The 24,405-nt window shown below is 33.9% G+C and overlaps 1 protein-coding gene across 5 annotated transcripts in view; it reads left to right on the forward strand.

Annotated features, from left to right (window-relative positions):
• The window catches only part of LOC145686756 (phospholipid-transporting ATPase ABCA3-like), a 156,132-nt gene that overhangs the window by 20,487 nt on the left and 111,240 nt on the right, over positions 1-24,405 (forward strand). For all 5 annotated transcript variants that reach the window (XM_081760390.1, XM_081760394.1, XM_081760391.1 and 2 more), the window contains exons 6-9: positions 775-954; positions 7,786-7,967; positions 14,438-14,666; positions 18,719-18,873. In XM_081760390.1, coding sequence (XP_081616516.1) covers positions 775-954; positions 7,786-7,967; positions 14,438-14,666; positions 18,719-18,873 — 746 coding nt within the window. The remainder of the gene's footprint in view (positions 1-774; positions 955-7,785; positions 7,968-14,437; positions 14,667-18,718; positions 18,874-24,405) is intronic.

Here is a 24,405-nt window from a genome sequence, read left to right on the forward strand (position 1 = left end):
TGTTTCAGGCCATTTTCGACGTGAAAGCTCGTGGACAGAAATTTTCTTACCCGGACTTTACTTTGGGATTCGAAAAAATCGGAGACACGAGAGCATATACTAGGAGCGGTCAAAATGTTCTCGAAATGTAATTTTGGCATTCGTGATGTAATCACAACACAATGAACGCAGTCCTTAGGTTGCCTAAGTATGTATCTAACAAGTGTCAACACATCTTAACAGGCAGTGTACGAATAGTGTAGCTAAAAGCAGGAGTGTGTAGTGATCACTTGACGCAATTTCACAGATCAAGCAATGCTCAACCATCAAGTCCATGCGCAAATGGGGAAAATCAGCTTCAGAGGCTCTGGTAGCCTTAAGAATAGTTTAGCATCAAGGAATATTTGGCTCTTCCCAATGCTAAAAATAGACCTCAGAGGTAAGTCAGAGAAGAGGCAGAAACGAACGTGACAGCTGAACTTTGGAAGATACCAAAAGAGGACTGTCGCCAGTGTTTTCAGTGATAGTAGGATGGCTGAAAAAAGTGTGTATGTGTTCTGAAGGTACCTCCTTTGACGGCGATTAAGAAAATATATACTTATATTGTGATAGTATTGTATTGTGTTGTAGTAAAGAACTACAACAAAATTCCAGAAACTTTTCTACTGCTCCTCGTATATATTTACAAAATGGCCCTTTTCAGAACTCAACTAACATATTACTAGATAGTTTTGATATGTATTTGCGTTATCATAGTTTTGAACGAATTATATTCACAGTATTTATCCATTGCAGTAGATCTTGCAGAAGTGGCAACACTTGTTATTTGGATAGGAACAGTCTTGCTGGCTGCTAATTATATTCAGAAGAAATATGAAGAGTGGATCATCCACCAAAAGATGGCAGCAACATTGTTTCCGGTTACTGCTTTACATATAGCACTAGCAAAGATTACTCAGGAGTGGGAAGTGGAAGGTATATTTTTTTTCTATTTATTTGTAATTACAAAGGTGATTCAGAAAGTAATGCCTCCAAAGTGATACCTTTATTTGTGTTTGACAAAAAAAAAAAAAAAAAAAGCACCGATACAGGTATCGGTTGAAAGCTTGCAATGTCAGCTACAAATGATAGCATCATTTTTCAACATTGTCCCAATTACGGGCAACACCCTTAGGCCAACGCGAAACAAGGTTTTTCATGCCGTCGGCGAAGAATTGTGGTGGTTACTACCGACACCTTTGACGAATTGCTGCTTCCACCTCCGCGTCATATCTGTACCGTTGGCCCTTAAGGTGATCCTTAAGTTTGGAGAAGATCCAAAAGTCTCAGGGCTCAAGATCCGGACTATAGGCAGGATGAGGCAGAATGTCAATAACACTTTGCTAGCAGATGGGACAGATGGGACAACTTTGAATTTTTTAACGGAGAAGAGGACGTGTGGAGGTACTCCATCGACTAACACTTCGTTTCTGGGTCATAATAGTGTATCCACGACTCATCTCCGGCGATGAATGTTCCTGGGCGCACAACCTTCCGCAGTCAGAAATTCAATGACAGCCCGTCGTTTCAACGGAACGTCATCACTGGATGCCATGGATTGCTCCATTACTCTGGAACGAGAAAAGATAGGAAGGTGAAACAAGTGATATTCTATAGCTTAAACACCAGTGCATTAATGATAAACAGTTCAGAATGTTTGCAGTACTATTGGCGAAGTAGTGGGCTTGGAGGCATTACTTTCTGAATCAACCTCGATATATTAAAATATTTCTTATATTTGTTTTAAAGCGAATGATTTGTTTTATTCTTAATTATTAGAATTTCTGCCAATGATAGGTTGTAGAGGTATCTTGAGATTTTCGGCTGATCTTCAACAAATCTTCCACAAATATTTCTCCCTTCATAATATCATCTGCTTAAATATAATGTTATAATTCATGTTATTAATAGTTGATTTAAATGTTGAAATTCATGCCATATTTAAAGTTGATTTTGAAGTTGGAATATTCTAGTGCTTTTCCAATGCAACAACAATGCATTAAATTAAATTTCTCACCTTAGTGTTTAAATTCATGTCATATTTAAAATTGATTTTCAAGTTGCAATATTTTAGTACTATTCCGGTGCAACAATAATGCATTAAATTAAATTTCTCATTTTCGTGTTTAAATTCATGTCATATTTAAAAATGATTTTGAAGTTGAAATATTTTAAGTGCTATTCCGGTGCATCAATAATGCACTAAATTAAATTTTCTCATTTCAGTGTTTAAATTCATGTCATATTTAAAAATGATTTTGAAGTTGAAATATTTTAGTACTATACCAGTTCAGCAATAATGCATTAAATTAAGTTTCTCATTTTAGTGTTGAAATTCATGTCATATTTAAAAATGATTTTGAAGTTGAAATATTTTAAGTGCTATTCCGGTGCATCAATAATGCACTAAATTAAATTTTCTCATTTCAGTGTTTAAATTCATGTCATATTTAAAATTGATTTTGAAGTTGAAATATTTAGTTCTATTCCAGTGCATCAACAATGTATTAAAATTACATTTCTCATTTTAATGCTGTGAGATAAGGTGTTTATTTACTAGTCGGGTCTAAAAACTCAGGGACTTGGCACGAATATAATGATTCCAAGTAAAAGCATTCCGGATGTTGAAACTAGGTTTTCAAGAGTATCTTAGTAAATAAGAGATAAATCTGAATATCAATATTTATATTGTAGAAATGTATTATTACCAACCCGTAGTTATCATTTGTGTGGTACAATTTGAAGCATTCTGACAAGTGAGAGGGCATTTTACAATCTGGACACCAGAAACTAGATTCCTTTCTAGAAACTTTGACAAGAAAATTATTTGATTTGTCAGAACATAGTTTACATACTGGTTGGATGACTTTCTTTTCAGCTGGAGTCATTGGAGGTATTTAGCCTGGAAAATTTCTCCCAACAGTCTTATTTTTGTGAGCAGATCGTGAATTTTCTTGGGCCAACATTGTGGTCCCTTATCAGCTAGAGAAGGGAACATTTCCATGCCACCTAAGCCCGACTCAAGCTCGTGCATCTGATCTAAAACATTAAGTAAGGATCTCTGAGCTATACTCGGGCATGGGGCGCTCAAACATTTTACGCTGCGCTATCTAGATCAGGCTTGGGTTTCAAAGTGTTAACTACACGAAAATTTTGTTTATGCTTTTTTGTAGAAAATTTCGCAGTACCAGGTAAATGGTTTAACAAAAAGATGGTTTAGGTAAAATATGAAACAGAAGATAAAGCGTACGTAATAGATTGTAGAGACAGCTGGCTCAGTGGCCACCTCTGATGTGTGGATTCCTTGTTTCGACCCCGACTCATCAAGTAAGTTTTGTAATGCACACACGTGTGTGTGAGTTCTCTTGAGGTTCCCTTGGGGTTCTTCCATTTCCTCCCCCTTCATCCTATTATTTCATGCATTATCATTACCGTTTCCCTTAGCCTTGGTGTATAATCGCAGAGTGTTAAACTAAAAATAAAAAATAAAAAAGAATATATTAATCCAGAGCCGAAGTAACGAATCCAAGTCTTCAACTCAATGTAGAATGAAAACAAATTTCCATCAGAATAAGTTATCTTTACCACGCGTAAAATAACCATCTGTTTTAATATTATCCAAATGATCCCAAATAATTTTGAGAAGTTCAAATATGTACTAAGAAAGAACTGTAATTATATTCAATGATTCAAATATTGTCTTATAGCTGGTGCGTTTTGGCGAAGATCCCTCAGAAGGCAACTCCACATTTAATATAATAATAGAATATGGCATAGTACAGGGACATAATTGATTGTACTATTTTCAAGTATGGATCTGGTTTACCAAAAATCCATTATATATTTGCCGTGTCTATCCATGTGTGTCTGTGTCCGTCCGGGAGACAAAAATTCTCAAGAGCTAGTCCATGGATAAGAAAAAAAAATAGCCAGGATGTAGAGGGGTCAGACGTTAGGAATTTGAATTTGTTGATTGAGGTGATCTACAAGAAGTGGTAGATATAAACCATTTCCAGTTTTAACGTTGATCACTATAGAGCCAAAACGGTAATAGATAGCGAAAACCGGTTTCCTCCAATCAGTTAAGAGTCCAAGAATCCATTTTATTTCCATCTTTAGCCCGTTGCTAATACCGGAAGTGATAGAAATCCACTACAACTTCCGGTTTCAATACTGATCTATACAGACCAAAACTGATAAGAAATAGAGAAATCCACTACAACTTCTGGTTTCAATACTGATCTATATAGACCAAAATTGATAAGAAATAGAGAAATCCACTACAACTTCAGGTTTCAATACTGATCTATATAGACCAAAATTGATAAGAAATAGAGAAATCCACTACAACTTCAGGTTTCAATACTGATCTATATAGACCAAAACTGATAAGAAATAGAGAAATCCACTACAAATTCCGGTTTCAATACTGATCTATATAGACCAAAACTGATAAGAAATAGAGAAATCCACTACAACTTCAGGTTTCAATACTGATCTATATAGACCAAAATTGATAAGAAATAGAGAAATCCACTACAACTTCTGGTTTCAATACTGATCTATATAGACCAAAATTGATAAGAAATAGAGAAATCCACTACAACTTCAGGTTTCAATACTGATCTATATAGACCAAAATTGATAAGAAATAGAGAAATCCACTACAACTTCAGGTTTCAATACTGATCTATATAGACCAAAACTGATAAGAAATAGAGAAATCCACTACAAATTCCGGTTTCAATACTGATCTATATAGACCAAAACTGATAAGAAATAGAGAAATCCACTACAACTTCCGGTTTCAATAGTGATCTATATAGACCAAAACTGATAAGAAATAGAGAAATCCACTACAACTTCCGGTTTCAATAGTGATCTATATAGACCAAAACTGATAAGAAATAGAGAAATCCACTACAACTTCCGGTTTCAATAGTGATCTATATAGACCAAAACTGATAAGAAATAGAGAAATCCACTACAACTTCCGGTTTCAATACTGATCTATATAGACCAAAACTGATAAGAAATAGAGAAATCCACTACAAATTCCGGTTTCAATACTGATCTATATAGACCAAAACTGATAAGAAATAGAGAAATCCACTACAAATTCCGGTTTCAATACTGATCTATATAGACCAAAACTGATAAGAAATAGAGAAATCCACTACAACTTCCGGTTTCAATACTGATCTATATAGACCAAAACTGATAAGAAATAGAGAAATCCACTACAAATTCCGGTTTCAATAGTGATCTATATAGACCAAAACTGATAAGAAATAGAGAAATCCACTACAAATTCCGGTTTCAATACTGATCTATATAGACCAAAACTGATAAGAAATAGAGAAATCCACTACAAATTCCGGTTTCAATACTGATCTATATAGACCAAAACTGATAAGAAATAGAGAAATCCACTACAAATTCCGGTTTCAATACTGATCTATATAGACCAAAACTGATAAGAAATAGAGAAATCCACTACAAATTCCGGTTTCAATACTGATCTATATAGACCAAAACTGATAAGAAATAGAGAAATCCACTACAAATTCCGGTTTCAATACTGATCTATATAGACCAAAACTGATAAGAAATAGAGAAATCCACTACAAATTCCGGTTTCAATAGTGATCTATATAGACCAAAACTGATAAGAAATAGAGAAATCCACTACAAATTCCGGTTTCAATACTGATCTATATAGACCAAAACTGATAAGAAATAGAGAAATCCACTACAAATTCCGGTTTCAATAGTGATCTATATAGACCAAAACTGATAAGAAATAGAGAAATCCACTACAAATTCCGGTTTCAATACTGATCTATATAGACCAAAACTGATAAGAAATAGAGAAATCCACTACAAATTCCGGTTTCAATACTGATCTATATAGACCAAAACTGATAAGAAATAGAGAAATCCACTACAAATTCCGGTTTCAATACTGATCTATATAGACCAAAACTGATAAGAAATAGAGAAATCCACTACAAATTCCGGTTTCAATACTGATCTATATAGACCAAAACTGATAAGAAATAGAGAAATCCACTACAAATTCCGGTTTCAATACTGATCTATATAGACCAAAACTGATAAGAAATAGAGAAATCCACTACAAATTCCGGTTTCAATACTGATCTATATAGACCAAAACTGATAAGAAATAGAGAAATCCACTACAAATTCCGGTTTCAATAGTGATCTATATAGACCAAAACTGATAAGAAATAGAGAAATCCACTACAAATTCCGGTTTCAATACTGATCTATATAGACCAAAACTGATAAGAAATAGAGAAATCCACTACAAATTCCGGTTTCAATAGTGATCTATATAGACCAAAACTGATAAGAAATAGAGAAATCCACTACAAATTCCGGTTTCAATACTGATCTATATAGACCAAAACTGATAAGAAATAGAGAAATCCACTACAAATTCCGGTTTCAATAGTGATCTATATAGACCAAAACTGATAAGAAATAGAGAAATCCACTACAAATTCCGGTTTCAATACTGATCTATATAGACCAAAACTGATAAGAAATAGAGAAATCCACTACAAATTCCGGTTTCAATAGTGATCTATATAGACCAAAACTGATAAGAAATAGAGAAATCCACTACAAATTCCGGTTTCAATACTGATCTATATAGACCAAAACTGATAAGAAATAGAGAAATCCACTACAAATTCCGGTTTCAATACTGATCTATATAGACCAAAACTGATAAGAAATAGAGAAATCCACTACAAATTCCGGTTTCAATACTGATCTATATAGACCAAAACTGATAAGAAATAGAGAAATCCACTACAAATTCCGGTTTCAATACTGATCTATATAGACCAAAACTGATAAGAAATAGAGAAATCCACTACAAATTCCGGTTTCAATACTGATCTATATAGACCAAAACTGATAAGAAATAGAGAAATCCACTACAAATTCCGGTTTCAATACTGATCTATATAGACCAAAACTGATAAGAAATAGAGAAATCCACTACAAATTCCGGTTTCAATAGTGATCTATATAGACCAAAACTGATAAGAAATAGAGAAATCCACTACAAATTCCGGTTTCAATACTGATCTATATAGACCAAAACTGATAAGAAATAGAGAAATCCACTACAAATTCCGGTTTCAATAGTGATCTATATAGACCAAAACTGATAAGAAATAGAGAAATCCACTACAAATTCCGGTTTCAATACTGATCTATATAGACCAAAACTGATAAGAAATAGAGAAATCCACTACAAATTCCGGTTTCAATACTGATCTATATAGACCAAAACTGATAAGAAATAGAGAAATCCACTACAAATTCCGGTTTCAATACTGATCTATATAGACCAAAATTGATAAGAAATAGCCAGAAACGGATTTTTGGAATCAATTTAACGTTCAAAGCATAGGTCCCATCCCCTCTCTTAACGGTCTATTCAAACCGGAAGTAGTACAAATCAATCACTTCCGGTTTTAATGTTGATCGCTTGAAAGTAAAAACGGTAATATATAGCGAGAAGATGTTTTCTGAAATCAATTAAGCATCCCAAGAAAATATAATACCATGCAAACCAAACTTCTTCACGTGGTGTACACGTGACACTGTCACTTTTTTTAAAAAAAAGTCTTTGTGCAACGCAGCAGAAGAGATACGCTGTATTAAAGGGATCAACATTGTTAGTGTCGTTGATATTCAGTATTTTGTTTTTGTTTTTATTTATTTCAGGTGATGGAGCTAAATGGGCCAATATGTTTCAGGTACCTACATCTGATGATACAATAACGATGGGGCACGTAATTGCAATGTTCTTTGTAGACATGATCATATACGGTTGTATAACATTTTATTTCGGTAATGTTTGCCCAGGAAAGTATGGAGTTCCAAAACCGTGGAACTTTTTATGTACAGTAAGTTTTAAGCGTTACTTCCTTCTTTCCAAATTTCTTTCTCATAGATCAGCTGCCTTACTTGTCGATTTTTTTTTTGTGAGGGGGGAAGCACATTATACAGGGTGTTTGAAAACAACACTGACAACGTTTGGGAGGTGATTCAAAGAAAAACACAGCTTTCTTACAAGACTGGCTAGAATATTTATTATAAAAAATTAACTAGTTTTCTAGTTTTTTTCTTAAACTTTTCTCGTTTATTTTTTAATAATAAATATTCTAGCCAGCCTTGTAAGAAAGCTGTGTTTTTCTTTATTCAAGATGGACACAAGGCCATATTGTCATAATATCCAGAGAGGTGATTCCTGACACCAAGATAAGACAAAAAGTATAGACCAACCTGGGTGCACAAATGCTTCCTTTCAGAATTATAGGCTGCCGAAAACATGAAAAAATGAACTTTATATGTCCATAGCTCCAATACTATGGGACCTACCGTAGTCGGGTTAAGACTTCACTTAGGAACTAGTATGTGTCCTATTTAAATATCAATGTATCAGAATCCTGCAGTACTTCCGCAACAATTTTTATAGAGAGAGTTTGGCTATGGGCATATAATTTGAAGAACTCACCAATTACCTCTATAAATAATGTCGCAGAAGTACTGCAGGATTCTGAAACTTGGATATTTCGATAGGATACATACTAGTTCCGAAGTGAAGTCTCGACCCGACTACGGTAGGTCCCATAGTTTTGGAGCTATGGTCCTTTAAAGTTTATTTTATTTTATTTTATTTTATTTTATTTTTTTTTTTTTTTGTTTTCGGCAGCCTGTAACTCCGAAAAGAAGCATTTGTGCTATACCCAGATTGGTCAATACTTTTTGTCTTATCTTGGTGTCAGGAATCACCTTCCAAGTTATCAGTGTTGTTTTGAAACACTTTGTATATATCACTGGACTAGATCAACAGCAATACAATTTTCAGAAATAAAAAGAATGGGATATCTCTATTGATATTATACCCTAGATTCAAATAGCAATTCAACTTCAAAAAGATACGTAACATATCCAAGGTTCAAGTTCTCGAATGAAATAAACAAATAAAATTAAAATATAAATTATAAAATTCAAATAATAAAACAGATAATAATAAATAATAAAAGATAAGTAAACAAAAAACTAACATATAAATATTATTTTCTAGAAATAATATTTATAGATATTCTTGTATTACATTATTGCAGAAAAAAATGTTTGAAAGGAAACGAATATTTTATAAAGTTGAGTTGAGTTGATTTTGAGTTTAACGTCCCGTTCAGCAACGGGGCTATATGAGACGTGGGCCTACTGATTAACGTAGAATCTGAACCATATGAGCTCCCACCGGGAATCGAATCCGGGCCTCCCACGCCAATATTCGATTTAGAAAATACATTTATTTTTTCCTCTCATACTCATCATAAAGTTATTATATTTGTTTTATGCGAAAGTAAGTCAAAAATTATCCGCAATTTTACATTACTCTTTTTACATTGCTTGTACTGCCCTCTGCCCTCGTTTGTTTCATTGTTATGCTGTTGTGGTCATGCTATGAAAGTTTGATCCTAATTCCTCCATTTGTCTTCCTTTTGTTGCAGATAGAGTATGGCCACTCCATTAGAAGTTTCCACCAAAGAGGAAGAACGAGCACTGATCCGGTTTTTTGTGGGTCGGAAAGTGTATCAGGGGGCCGCAATCTATCAAAGACTTTCGGCACAATACGGCAACGGTGTCTTGCGCAACTTAGTGTCTACGAATGGATTGAAAAATCAGTGAATCGAATGATTTTCGCCTAAATGTTACGCACGAGAAAGGAGCCGGATAACCATCTACGGTCACAAATGATGACGACATTGAGCGTGCACGTGACATGGTTCTGTCAGACAGACGAATGACTATTGATGAAGTGTCAATCGTCTGGAAATTAGTCATGGTTACTGATACACCTTCCGACTACAAAAACCGGATCACTGGTCGTTGTTCCTCTTTGGTGCAAACTTCTAATGGAACGCCATGATTTATCTGCAATAAAAGGTATACAAATAGAGGAATTAGGATCAAACTTTCATAGCATGACCACAACAGCATAATAAAATAAACGAAGACAATGATCACTATGAGCAATGTAAGATGAGTTATGTCAAAATTGTGGATAATTTTTTACGTACTCTTAAATGTGATAGATAGAGGTGATAAATAAAGTAAACCATCTCCACTTAATAAAAAGGGAGAATTCACTCGGCTAACAACTATTATTCTTGAAACGCTCATTTCTTAAGATGTCCACAGGAAATGTCCCGGAGGTATAAGTTATAAATTATAATCCAATATATGTTATAATACAAATACTTCTTACTGTTTTTTTTTAATTAGTTTTCTTTCTAGTTCAATAATTACGGGATATTCATTTCTGTGAAAGTTTACCTGAATACATTACTCCATTTTAGTATATGAATATGATTATTATCTGTACATCTACGTGGAAATCATTATTGTGTCATGATTGTAATTTTAATTTCTATAATGTGAAGTATTCTTTGATCTTGTGTATGAATGAACAATTAACTATACAAGTGGCAAAAGAAGGGGTTTTATTTAATTAAATAAATTTACAGTTAGGAATACTGTTAGTAAGTATTCTTATACTAATCTATGCATCTTAAATATGCTCGAATAATAAAAAAATAAAAAGAAACTATTGCAAAATCCCGTCACACTTACAAACAACACACACAAGAATCACCGAGCAGCCGACAGATGCCGTCTCAAAAAAAAAAAAAAAAAAAAATCAAAAAGAACTACAATTCCTCCATAGGCACCACTTCCAAAACTAACAATATAAAAAGCATCTCAAGAGGCAGAAGATCAGTTCCAGCTGATTGCTTCCTACCTTTCTCTCCAAGCTGCTTTGGGCGGAAGATACTTCCTAAACTTATCAATCTCCCCGCTGCACTGGACAAGAAACACTACCTACTTATGTGCAACTACGGGCAAGAGGTTCCTTTATTCTTTTCAATCTCCGAGCCACAGACTAGAATACATACAGACGAGCAACTTCCTATATGGGCTATTGAAATCAGTTTGGATTGTCTGCACAGCGAAAGAACCAATCAACGCTCTCGGTGGGCCGAATCTGTGTCGTCGTGTGTGGATAGCGCTGCCATCGGTCTTGGAATTTGACGTCATGGGTTGTCATAGTTACCGGCGGATTTTTTTCGTTTGCTTCGCATCTCAGTGTTAGATGTAGGGCACAAAGATCAGATAAGCTAATGTTCACTTTTTCTTGTACTGTCTCTGGACTGGACGTTCCTTTCCACCTTTTTTTATATTAATAGAATTTTCTTCCTTTTAAAAGAGTTCAGTTTCAAAATATCTAAGTTCCGCGAAATACGTAAACAGAAAAACTGTTCCCCAAATGCAACTAAACGAGCGAAAGAGTAATAGTTTGTAATAAAAATATAGATATTCCTTCTGGAAATGTGATCTGACAAGTTCTTATCCAAACTTGTATCAGTATACACGTAATTGTATGTACATTAATTGACAAATGTGAAAAGTATATTTCATATTTAATTAGTAAATTTGTTTTTATAGCAGAAAGATTGTATATTAAATATCAAAAATATCTCATGATTTTTCTTGCAAGCTGCAATTGCAAAATGTTGCGTCTGCGTTATTGTTCAGAAACTTTTTTTTAAAGGTGAATACTACTATCCAATATTACGATTGTATAAAAAAATGGAAGAAAAATAAGAAGAAAAAATAACCTAGTCTGTGGTCACTTTCGAAATTTCCACGTAGGTGACGTCAGATCGAGTGTTTAGTTCCGTCGTCGTGTGTTATCGGCGCTACTGTCGCCAAGTTTCCAGTTTTTTGCTGAAGTTGCGGTTTATATATTCTAGTCTGTACTTCGAGCTGCACCTCGCTGTAAATACTACCCATCTCTGCGCTGCTACGGCAAGAGGTTCCTTTCCAATCTCCGCGCTTCACTGGGTAGAAAATAGTACCCACCTTGCGCTGCTACAGGCAAGATATTCCTTGCCAATCTCCGCGCTGTACTGGGCAAGAGATTCCTAACCATCAGCTGTAAGACCTTCGCGCTGCCGTGGGCAGGAGGTCCAGACTCATAGCAAAAAAAAAAAAAAAAAAAAAAAAAAAAAAAATTTAAAAATATTTACTCGTTTATAATTCAGTGTATATGAAGTTATATAATACCCCCGTGTACCGCTTCTCTACATACATTACACCATTGTTCTGTATCTCGCTAAAGAGTAAAAGTTACCAGGATATACAAGTTTAGTTGCGTGTTTATCTACACTTTTATAACTATTTTTAGTTCTGTAACTACTACAGCCTAGTGAGCTTAATCTATTCCTATGCTCCTTTATCACGTTTTTTCGACAGTACTTCCGACATCATTTATTTCTGGTTTGTTCCAATGATGCGTGAGGTACATCTCAAATTTACAATGCTTAGGTTTAGCATTCACTTATAAATATTACAATAAAAGACAGAATTGCAATGTTTGTGTACGTTTCCAAAGATGGAAGTTAAAAGAAGCAAATGAACCAAAGATAAGGAAGATAGGGAAATTATTTTAGTGAGAGTAAAGTGAAACATACACTGCCCTATGCTTTCTTTACTTAGCAGGCGAATTGTTTGGAACCGAAAATGTGTTTTGAATCCTTGCACATAGGTTAAAAGCAGAAGTCATGAAATCACTTAATTCATCCCTTCTGAAAAATATGATACAGCCTTCCAGTATTTCCAACTGATTATATGTAGAAAATGCAAAATTTATTTAAATAGTGCAAAATCCGTAATTTCGGACCAAGGCTATAACTCGAAAACCAGATCTAATCTTCAAAGCTTGATGTCATTTTTGAATTCATTGGCCCCAAAATAATAGAGTTTAGCTAGTCTTATTTCCGTAACATTTTGTGTGTTAAACATTATATTATTATTATTATTATTATTATTATTATTATTATTATTATTATTATTATTATTATTATTATTATTATTATTATTTATTTATTTATTTATTTATTTATTATTTAAAATGGTGGAGTTACGGCATAATCTTTTCTTCCACTCAACCATTTACATTTTTCTTTTACAGTCGGATCTCATAAAAAAAATTCTTTTTCTTTTTCTTTTTTTTTACAACGAGAATAAAAAGGATATACACTTAGGCACGTTAAAGAGTTACCGACATACAGAACAATACAGAAAATAAAACATGAAAAGTGAAAATGAAACTTATTACATATAAAATAAACACTAAAATAAACAATCGACAATGCTAAAGACATGTTAAACTATACAAGGAGAAACAAAGACATTAATCTTGATTATATATAACATAAAATATATTCCTATGATTGACTATGTATAGATAAAATGATGCACATACTTAAGTGATTGTGTATAATGTATACGTTCATACACATATATCAGAAGGGAATAGAAAAGAAAATAAGAAGAAATAGAAAGAGAGAAAGAAAAGAAAAACGAACGACGGCATGGTAACGCAAGGAATAGTTTCGTGTGTAAGAACTTTATTATTATTATTATTATTATTATTATTATTATTATTATTATTATTATTATTATTATTATTATTATTATTATTATTATTGGGAGACTCTTGCTAAACTGGATTTACTAGTTCTTGAAGTTCGGCGAAATTTAAGGCAAATCAAATTTATTCATGATATAATACATGCTAGAGTGAATTTAATTGAATATTTATATATCAAAGTTCCCCTTTATAAGTCTAGGGTTTACCGTTCCATATTATGTAATAATCAATTGGTTGGTTCTCCACTATTTACTAGTGTTGACAATATAAATAAAAGATCTCTTAAAATTGATTTCTTTGATCCGAATTTTACAATACTTAAAAAACGATACTTGGAATGTTTTATTTAATAAATATACAAAATTCACTATGGTTTGGTATATTGTCTATTGAATTTTCATTGTTTTTCTCTTACTTACATTGTTTATATTTGTCCATGTGTATTATTATAAATCTTTTTCTAATTTGTTTATTTTTATTACGTTTAATATATTTTAATTCTTAATAATACATCCTGTTTAATTTAATAATTATTGAATCGAGGTTATGTTGTAATTTTATTTTATAATTTAGTTTGTATCAAACTTATGTCAAAATTTTTATTTACTTTTTTTTTTTTTTTTTTTTGTATTTGGTCGTGATGACTTGATGTATTTTTAATTTTTTCTTGTTTTGTTTGTATTTTTCTCGTAATATTTTATTGTATATTATTGTATACATGTGACCCTTTTGGCCTCGGCTGTGGTCTTTATCACCTACAATAAATAAATAATAAATAAATTATTATTATTATTATTATTATTATTATTATTATTATTATTATTATTATTATTATTATTATTATTATTATTATTATTATTATTACAGTGTTGTACTTTTTCAAAATTGAAACCTGAGACGACTACTACGCCGAGTTCAACTCATTTTGAAGTATTCGAGAAGACTGAAGTAATGATCCAACTGGAAAAATTAGTGAAAAAATTTGGAAGTCTAGTTGTGGTGGACAACGTGACTATGAACATTTATAAAAAAGAAATTACTATTCTTTTAGGCCACAATGGTGCAGGCAAAACTACAATTTTAAATATGATTACAGGTATAATTTTTGTAATATATTAATTTTTAAATTACAGAATTATTGAATATTTTATTGTCTTGTTATTAAATTTTAATGTTAATTGACAACGTACTTCGGAAATATAGCAAAGATAATAATTATATGGGGGCAAATAGTCTCGCTACTGACGCTTTCATTAAGCAACAATCATTCACTTATTTATAATAATTGTATACGAGGCATGATCAAAAAATAAGGTGGATAATTTTATTAGAAACGAAGTAATAAGCTTACATGGAATTTGATTTAATCTCCTTCAAAGTACAGCTCACAGATGACGAGAAGAACCCTAGCAGAAGTAGTGTGACGTAGATATGGGCTCGCTCACTTTTCGCACGGGGGTTTCAAATGACACAACGGAATAGCACACATATAACTTTACCCGGAGTGGCAGATGACATGTAACTATAGACCACACCTCAATAACCGAAAATGGACTTGACCGTGTCGTTGACCTTTCCTCGCTACCCCTGTTTTAGGGTTCTTCTCGTCATCTGTGAGCTGTACTGTCTTTGGCTACAATGCACTTATCCCAACGTTGAATCCATGACTAGAAGCATTTCTAAAAGTCTTCTTTTGGAAGGGCGTTCAGCTGCTGTGTCATAACTCTTTCAATGTCACGAATGATGTCCATTTTTCCCCTTTAAGCACGGTTTTGGGAAGAGCCAGAAGTCGCGTCATGTTATATGTGGAGAGTACAGTGAATGTGGACACACAGGAATATTTTTTCGGTCAAAAACTCCTGTTCGTCAGTCAAAAGTCCGGGAATGAATTTCGCATTCACTCTTCTCATTTCCAAATCGGTGGTTAAAGTGCTTTGTACGGAGCTGTACAAGATGTTTAGTTCTTCGGAAAGCTCTTGAATAGTTATTTGCCTGTTTGAGCCAGGGGCGGATCCAGGAGGGGGCGATCGCCCCCCCCCCCCAGAAGAGGAAACTTTCTTATTTTATATATATAAATAAAACCCATCCGAAAGTTTGGAGCCCTTAAAAGTAGCAGTAGGACAACCCACCGCCCCCCAGAAGTCGGTCCTGGATCCGCCCCTGGTTTGAGCGAACAATTTTTGCCACTTCTTGCTCGTTTTCTTCTGTTTTTGAAGTTAATAGACATCCTGAACGTTGCTTGTCTTCTACTGACTCATTTCCGCTTTTAAATTTCATATACCACTTGTAAACAATCTTCAGAATTACAGCATTATTACCATACACCGATTTCAACATTTAATGAGTTTCTTTGGCACTTTTTTTTTGCAACTTTAAACAGAACTTAATGTTCACGCGTTGTTCGAAATCCATGATGCGCAATAGACACGGTAAGCACAACCTCATTCTAGCGGCTCTGGACGCGGATTGACATGTCAGAACGTGTTCCAACTTGACGCTGCTTGTCTTAACGAATCAGGCTATAGGACAAATTACATCAAATGGTTATAGCGTCAGTAGTTGCTGCTAAAAAAAAAAGAAAAGAAAAAGAAAAAATATTCACCGTATTTTTTTTATCACATCTTGTGCACAGAAACAAGAAACATAATAACAAGACTACAACCAAGTGAAACATAGTAAATATAACAAGTTTTCTCTTGCTGTTGTAAAAATATAATCACTTTTCTTCCAAATGCACGTTAATTGCACTAAAGTTTCAGCAATCTCTGTTCCCTTCAGCAGTAACTCTTGGAAACTCACATGAAACAAATAAATTAATTACATACTACTTAAACAAAATCAATTTTATTTGTCAGTTTAAAAACAGAATATGCCCCACAGAACCGAATAAAATGTTTCAAATGATAGTAAAAATTGTGAAAATTTGGCTACTAATTAAACGCAGTAAATCTTAGAGAGATCTGCTGGTAATAAAACCAAAAGAAACAATATTATAATTAACTGAGCAGACAACAGTTTAACTGAAATTTTGTACAGTTTAACTGAATGTTAGTTCAGATCAAAAACTTATAGAAAATTAATGATTTGAAACTAGAAATAATTAAAAATCCATTATCAGTTTGAAGCTATTGCTTACTAGAAGTTTCAGGTAAGTTGAGAAAGCATATAATCTTGTAAGTTTATGATTACAACAGTCCTTTAAGAACTGCTTTCAATGCAGTAGCGGCGCTAGGTTCATAATAGTAAAGTGGGGGGGGGGCAAGAGGGGAGGCAAGAAAAATTTTGGGGTGGCGAGGCAGTCTCACTTGTTTTGCTTTGAATATTATTATTGTCGGTTGTACACATTATTATTATTATTATTATTATTATTATTATTATTATTATTATTATTATTATTATTATTATTATTCACCGGTTGTACATAGAGAAATGGGGGGCGAAAGAGCAGCGAGAAAAAATATTAGGGTGGCGGTCGCACCTCCTCACCCTCCTAAAGCGCCGCCACTGTTTCAATGGTGAATATAATTTTACAAAACATTTTCCGCACTGCATATGTAGTTAAAAAAGAATTTCTAATGCAGAGTATTCGCAGTTATAAGATTGTTTAAAAGAAGAATTGTAGTTGAGACTAGAGTTTAAGGGCTTTACGTTAACCAGTGTTTGAACCTTATCATTTTTCAACTAGACACAAGGAAAAGGAACAAAATATAATTCTGAGAAGAGAAAAAAAAATTTAATCTGAGTTTCCCAGAGCTACTGATGAAAGTAACAGAGATTGCTGAAATAGTTTAATGCAATTAATATGGATTTGAACGCAGTAGGTTGTTACTTTTATTTATTTGTTTATTTATTTATTTTTACTAATTATTGGAGCGAAGCTTTTCTTTACTCGACTTAGAGGTTAGGTCATCTGGATACTTTTCCGAGATGAATGAATTCTTTTTAACCAAATTTAATATGGTGATTCTAGAGCGCTCGCTGAGTGTCGTAAGGGCTCGCATGTCCAGATCGAGCATACCATTGAAAAATCATTGCCCATAAACGGAGTGCTCGTAGACTTAATATTGGCAAAGCATTTGGCTCACGAACAAAGATGAGGTTTAGACCTGGGATGGCTTTTATCATTTCACTTTGCCGGTGCAATTTAGGAGAGGAGGAGGGGGGATATATATATATAAATGATCAAAAATGACCGATATTACTGACGAATCCATAGTTTTCAGGGTTGCTGAGATGAATAGTGACACTTACGATGCCGTTTAAATCCAAATTCAGTAAACAATAGTAATATTTTATTTTTTATTTACATAAATTAATTATTATTTTCTGATTTTTCATTATATTTCTTTGTTTCTATCGATTTGAGAGCACTTCAGTAATAGTAAAAGTGACTGACTAATGGAACATGTTATTATTTTCTGATTTTTCATTATATTTTCTTTGTTTCTATCGATTTGAGAGCGCTTCAGTAATAGTAAAAGTGACTGACTAACGGAACATGTTATTATTTTCTGATTTTTCATTATATTTTCTTTGTTTCTATCGATTTGAGAGCGCTTCAGTAATAGTAAAAGTGACTGACTAACGGAACATGTTATTATTTTCTGATTTTTCATTATATTTTCTTTGTTTCTATCGATTTGAGAGCGCTTCAGTAATAGTAAAAGTGACTGACTAACGGAACATGTTATTATTTTCTGATTTTTCATTATATTTTCTTTGTTTCTATCGATTTGAGAGCGCTTCAGTAATAGTAAAAGTGACTGACTAACGGAACATGTTATTATTTTCTGATTTTTCATTATATTTTCTTTGTTTCTATCGATTTGAGAGCGCTTCAGTAATAGTAAAAGTGACTGTCTAACGGAACATGTTATTATTTTCTGATTTTTCATTATATTTTCTTTGTTTCTGTCGATTTGAGAGCGCTTCAGTAATAGTAAAAAATTAACTAACGAGACATATTAATTTTTCTTTTTTTAACCCTGCGAAGGGGGCAATTGACGCTAGGGTATTATATTTAAAAGTAGTTAAAATCACTACCATTGTATTTTAGGTTTTAATAAAGATAGAATTATAATGCAGTGACCTGTTTACATATTAGAGAAATTTGTTGCATTTTAACTTTGTCCCGTAACTTCTTTTTAGGAATATATCCACCAACAGAAGGTACTATTAGTATTAATGGACTGGACATTAAAACTCATCTGAGCAAAATAAGACAATTTATTGGATTGTGCCCACAAGAAAATATTCTGTTTAGTGATTTATCGACTATGCAGCACCTCATATTTTTCGCTATGGTAACTGCTGTTTTATATTTGATTACTCTTTTTTTACGCTTATTTGGTTGGTACTTGAAATAAAGATTTGAAGTAAAACCTAAATGCATTTGAAGTAAATTCAATGTTATAGCGTCTACCGGTTATAATATCCAGGGGAGAGTTTCAATTTCGATAATCTGCATTGAAATAACAGGGTGTCTACTGGTCATGAAAGTCACGAAAGTCATGAAAAAGTCATATATTTTGCTTAGTGGTCATGAAAGCCATGAAAAAGTCCTTTATTTACCCAACTGGTCATGAAAATCTGAAATCTCAGAGTATATTTTTATACTTCATACTTTTATACCTCATACTGCATGTACTGAAACAGTTGTCAAGATGTCTATTTTTGTGTTCACTTTATTTTTAAAGTTTTGATGTGATACTAGTATGCAGACTGGGAGAAAAAATATTTGTAAAATTACCCTTGAAAAAAGAGAAGAAAGAAGGCATCAGACCCCATCCAGGATGAAGGTTCCATTATGAACAAATTCAGTAGGTCTTATCAGTATGTTTATGCACGCTAATTTCAAATATGACACGATGGAAAAGAATTGGTTATTTACGTAATCAGTCTTTTCTTGTAAACGAAACTTATAAATTTAGAATTCAGAGTACATAAAATGCAGATAAAAAACCTAGCTGAATGTAACGGGACTGTTCACAAGATTTTTTAAATCTATAGAACCTGGTAAGCCTTAAACCCATACTTGAACCGCAATTAAAAATTTGTTTACTGCCTTTTAAATTGCTCTTGCATTTTAAAATTAGTTGTCAGCTAATCGACATTATGTACATTAGACAAATAAGAACATAATGTGATCTTCATCTTAACTGATGCACCACTGATGGTAGGGGTTTATTATTACTAATGGTAATTTTTTATCGCCATGGTCATGAAAATTTGAACAAAAAGGCCATGAAAAGTCATGAAAAAGTCATGAATTTACTTTCTGGTATTCCAGTAGACACCATGAATAACGAAAAAGTATTCTTTTTGATGAGAAAGTTTCTTCAGGTCATAAATTGTATATATACAGATGGTGATCAGAAAAATGGAAACACCTGTAGTTGGCAACATGTCAGATGTATGGGTTGGCAGTGGTGTCGTGGCGCCCGCAGTGCCGGACCGCTGGTTGTGGTGTGTTAGGTCGGTCTCCATACTACGTCAGGCACAGTGGAACAGCAGTGTCCAGTGGCTGCAGCAGATGGAGGTAGTGTAAAATGGTAGACCTCTCAGATTTTCAAAGAGGGCAAATTGTTAGTGCACGGTTATGTGGAGTGAGTGTGACGGCAGTGGCTACTGTGTTAGGTGTGTCGCGTGGGACAGTATCGAAGGTGATGACGGCCTACACAACACACGGAAAAGCCACATCGGGGAAGCGGAACAGTGGGCGCAAAAAAATCATGAGTGACAGGTCACGCCGGGTATTAAAGCGCATTGTCACGCAGAACCGTCGTGCCACTGCGGAGCAACTGACGGAGGAACTCAATCAGCACCTCCCCCACCCTGTTTCGACAATCACAGTCCGCCGCGAATTACATGACATGAACTTACGGGGTCGTGTTGCACGGGCCAAACCGCTCATCAGGGACCATAACGCTTTCGCACGCCGCAAATGGTGCCGCGACCATGCAACTTGGACCGTTGAGGACTGAAAACGTGTGATATGGTCGGATGAGTCATCCTTCACCCTATTCCCAACCACGGGCCGTGTTTATGTCAGAAGAACGTCCAAAGAAGCTTATGATCTGCAGTGTCTCCGCCCAACTGTGAAACATGGCGGCGGCTCGGTGATGCTGTGGGCCGCCATATCATGGTTTTCATTAGGTCCTGTGGTCACACTTAGCGGACGAATCTCTGCCAACGATTATGTCGCAATTTTAGGAGACCACTTGCATCCTATGGTCCGGATGTTGTTCTCGGACAATGACGCCATCTTTCAGGATGATAATGCACCTATTCACCAGCTGGCGTTGTTGCAGCGTGGTTTGAGGAACATCGGGATGAAGTTCAAGACCTCCCCTGGCCCGCCCAATCCCCAGATCTCAACATAATTGAACATCTGTGGTCCGTCTTGGAAACACGACTCTGATTTCCACCTCCATTCTCTCTCACAGAACTGGCCGATGCTCTGCACAAGGAATGGTGTAAAATTCCACTTGCTACCATTCACGACCTCAATGCCTCCATCCCACGTCGCATCAAGGCTGTTCTGAAGGCGAAAGGTGGCCCGACGCCATATTAATCTGGTAAGTTGCAATTTCGTTCAGGTGTTTCCATTTATTTGAAGTTTAACTTTTCTTTCAACAAGAAGACTATGTGTACTTTCACCTAGAGTTCCCTCATCATAATCGAGGACGTTTAACAGTCAACCACAAACAGGGCCAGTTCTACCATATGTGCAACACGTGCATTTGCACGGGGCGGCAAAATCTGTCATAACTATATTATTTAAAATAAATATTTCTTGTTGGAAACAGACTTCATTATAATGATAGTTAAATTTACTAAGCTGACCATCTATTTGGATACTACATTCATAAATCGCATTAGTTTAAGGTCACATGGACAGTGGTAAAGCAAATAGTCAAACACATTCCAACATCAATTGTTTGATTGTTGTCAAATACAAAAGCTCAATTCTCGAACAATAGCGAACACTTGTTTGATTAGGTTAGCTATCACAGTTTTCATACGAAAACTAGTGTCGTCTTTGTTACAAACAAGTTCCTTATCATTGAAGGTGCAAACAAGTTTTTTTTTTTTTTTTAATTAACAGCTGTAGAAGGAAAATGAAAACATAAAGTGATAGTTGTGCTAGAATTGTAAACTGATATATTAAGATTGAAACTCAATATTCAATTCTATAAAAAGAATTACCATTTTTTCTCTGCAGGTGTGTTTGCTTTATCTTAGATTATTATTTTTTTTTAAAATAGACACAAGATTGTATTTGTAGTATTTAGGCCTTTCTGAGTGCGAATGCTGTTTCCCTCCCTTTCGTTGTTCATGATGGGGGTAGCATACTCAAAATAGTGGCTTTTAAGATTTGTTCTTTCTGGAGAAGAGAGGAGAAGCAAATTGCCTAGGGTCGGCCCTGGCCAGGAATGCCAAATTTTATTGAAAATGTAAATTATTATTTATTCAAGTTATTACTTGTTTTGTCGCAATCCAGATGGTACGTAAAAGATTTTTTTTTAGGTTAATGGAAAAAATTTCCAAAAGTGTAGAAAATATTATCTTCGGATTTGCGTGACTATATGCACCAGATCAACTAAGCAACATAAATGTTGATAAGTGTTGGCTTACTCACTAGTAAACTGTAGTGGTTAATAATTTTGCTTTAAATATTTTTTTAAAAATATATTCCCAATGTGCAATACATGAAATATATACAGAGTGTATCGAAAAGGACTTTACAACTTTGAAAAATCATATTTATTTATTTATTTATTTTGCATGAACTTACAAGTATGAGGAATGTTCTCAAGTAAATGTAACATGCGTCATATGTACAAAAATTTACATGAGTAAAATAAAGTAATATTACCTTGTCATGATATTTACTTACTCCTCAATCGTATAACAAGAATTTTCTAATAGAAATGATTTTAACTTTTGTTTACAGACATGGTTTCAGTGTAATTTTGTAGCAAAATACATCAAGCTTTTTTCCCCTTATACCTAAAGAGGTTCAATGTGACTTTCATTGGCGATGCGGTACATATCCCATCTGAAGGCTATTTGTTATTTCAAAATAAATCGTGTTGTCTGAAGTACATAATCAAAATATTTAAGGAACTAAGGAAATTGAGACAAACAATAGGATTAATTCCTTGGAGTTTATCGTAAAAGAAAATATCTTAAGTTCCATGAAATTTGTACCATAATAAGACAACAAGCACTCAGTATATACAGGGTGGTAGGTAACTCCACCGACAAACTTTGGGAGGTAATTCCTTATACGAAATGAAAGAAAAAAAAAGTTCTAATAAACAAGGACCGAAAAATGCCTCCTTTCAGAGTTATGATCCTTTGAAAATTCGAAAAATCATTTTTCAAAACTCCCTAACTTAGAAACTATAGGACCTATCCCAAGCGGTTTAAAGAATTACACAGGAACTAGTATGCTCTCTATCTAAATATCCATGTTTCAGAATTCACCGGTACCAGCGAAACGAACGCATCATTAGTACTTAAAGGAGTATCGCTATACTTCAACTTCCTTTTCACAGTTCCTTTCACCGATAACGGAAGATGGTAAAACATGGATATTTAGATAGAAAACATACTAGTTCCTATGTAATTTCTTAAACCGCTTGGGATAGGTCCTATAGTTTCTAAGTTAGGGAGTTTTGAAAAATGATTTTTCGAATTTTCAATGGAGCATAACTCTGAAAGGAGGCATTTTTCGGCTCATGTTTATTAGAACTTTTTTCTGTCATTTCATATAAGGAATCGCCTCCCAAAGTTTGTCGGTGGAGTTACCTACCACCCTGTATATATATATGCAAAATTCGACATACTCGGTACATAAAAGCTAACCTAAAGTTGAGATTTTTTTTCCTAGAGTGTTACAATGATACTCAAATATAAACAAATAAAACAGAAAGTTGTGTTATGAACACTTGAAAAATTGATGGTTTCTTGTTTGATTTAAAGTTTAATGTTCCTTCTTACTATCGAGACCGTATGAGTCATGAGCCTACATCTTACTGTGAGGTCCGAATCACACGAGTTTCTACCGGAAATTAAACTTGGATCTCCATCTCCGATGGCGCGTATGCAAATCACTAGAGACTGGATATTTAGGCATTAAAAACCTGAAAAATAGACACTTAAAATTTAAAAATAGGCACTAAAATGTAACTCGAAATAACGAAGATAAATACTCAATACAATTAAAAAATAAATTTAAGTCCTAGATAATGTTCAAAGAATACAGAAACATACCTGTTTGTTAATATCTTCTTTTACTGTATGTATAAAAACGAAGCTTGACATGTATTTGATGTATATTTGGTAAATACATTCTATACAGCACTTTATCACTACACATAACAATCCAAATTTTACACTTTTTCAGTACTTATTTCAGTCCAAAATTTTACGGCATCTTATCACTAGAAACATCACATATTTTTCGGAAGAGGCAGAACCCTTTCTTGAAATACTAAATTATATATTTTTCCCAATAAAGTCTTATTTTGACGAAAATGCATAAATAGGCAACATTAGGCAATAAAGCAATTATTTAGGCAGAAAGGAGCGAAATAGGCAAAATAAATTGGCTTAAATTGCAACTATAACCCCCATATGAACTTTAAAACTATATTTTTGATCATATCTTTAATATTAAAGAATAGGCATTTTGCCTAACATCAGGTCTCTACTAATCACTTGACCAGAGTTAGCTTATTTTATTTTTTTTTAAATGAATCTGGAATACTAACGCCAACATTAATCAAATTTCTGGTATGAAGGAATCAATAAGGTTATCAGTATTG

This window comes from Thermobia domestica, chromosome 5, assembly GCF_964235325.1.
Source record: "Thermobia domestica chromosome 5, izTheDome1.hap1.1, whole genome shotgun sequence".
In the NCBI taxonomy this organism is placed as follows: domain Eukaryota; kingdom Metazoa; phylum Arthropoda; class Insecta; order Zygentoma; family Lepismatidae; genus Thermobia; species Thermobia domestica.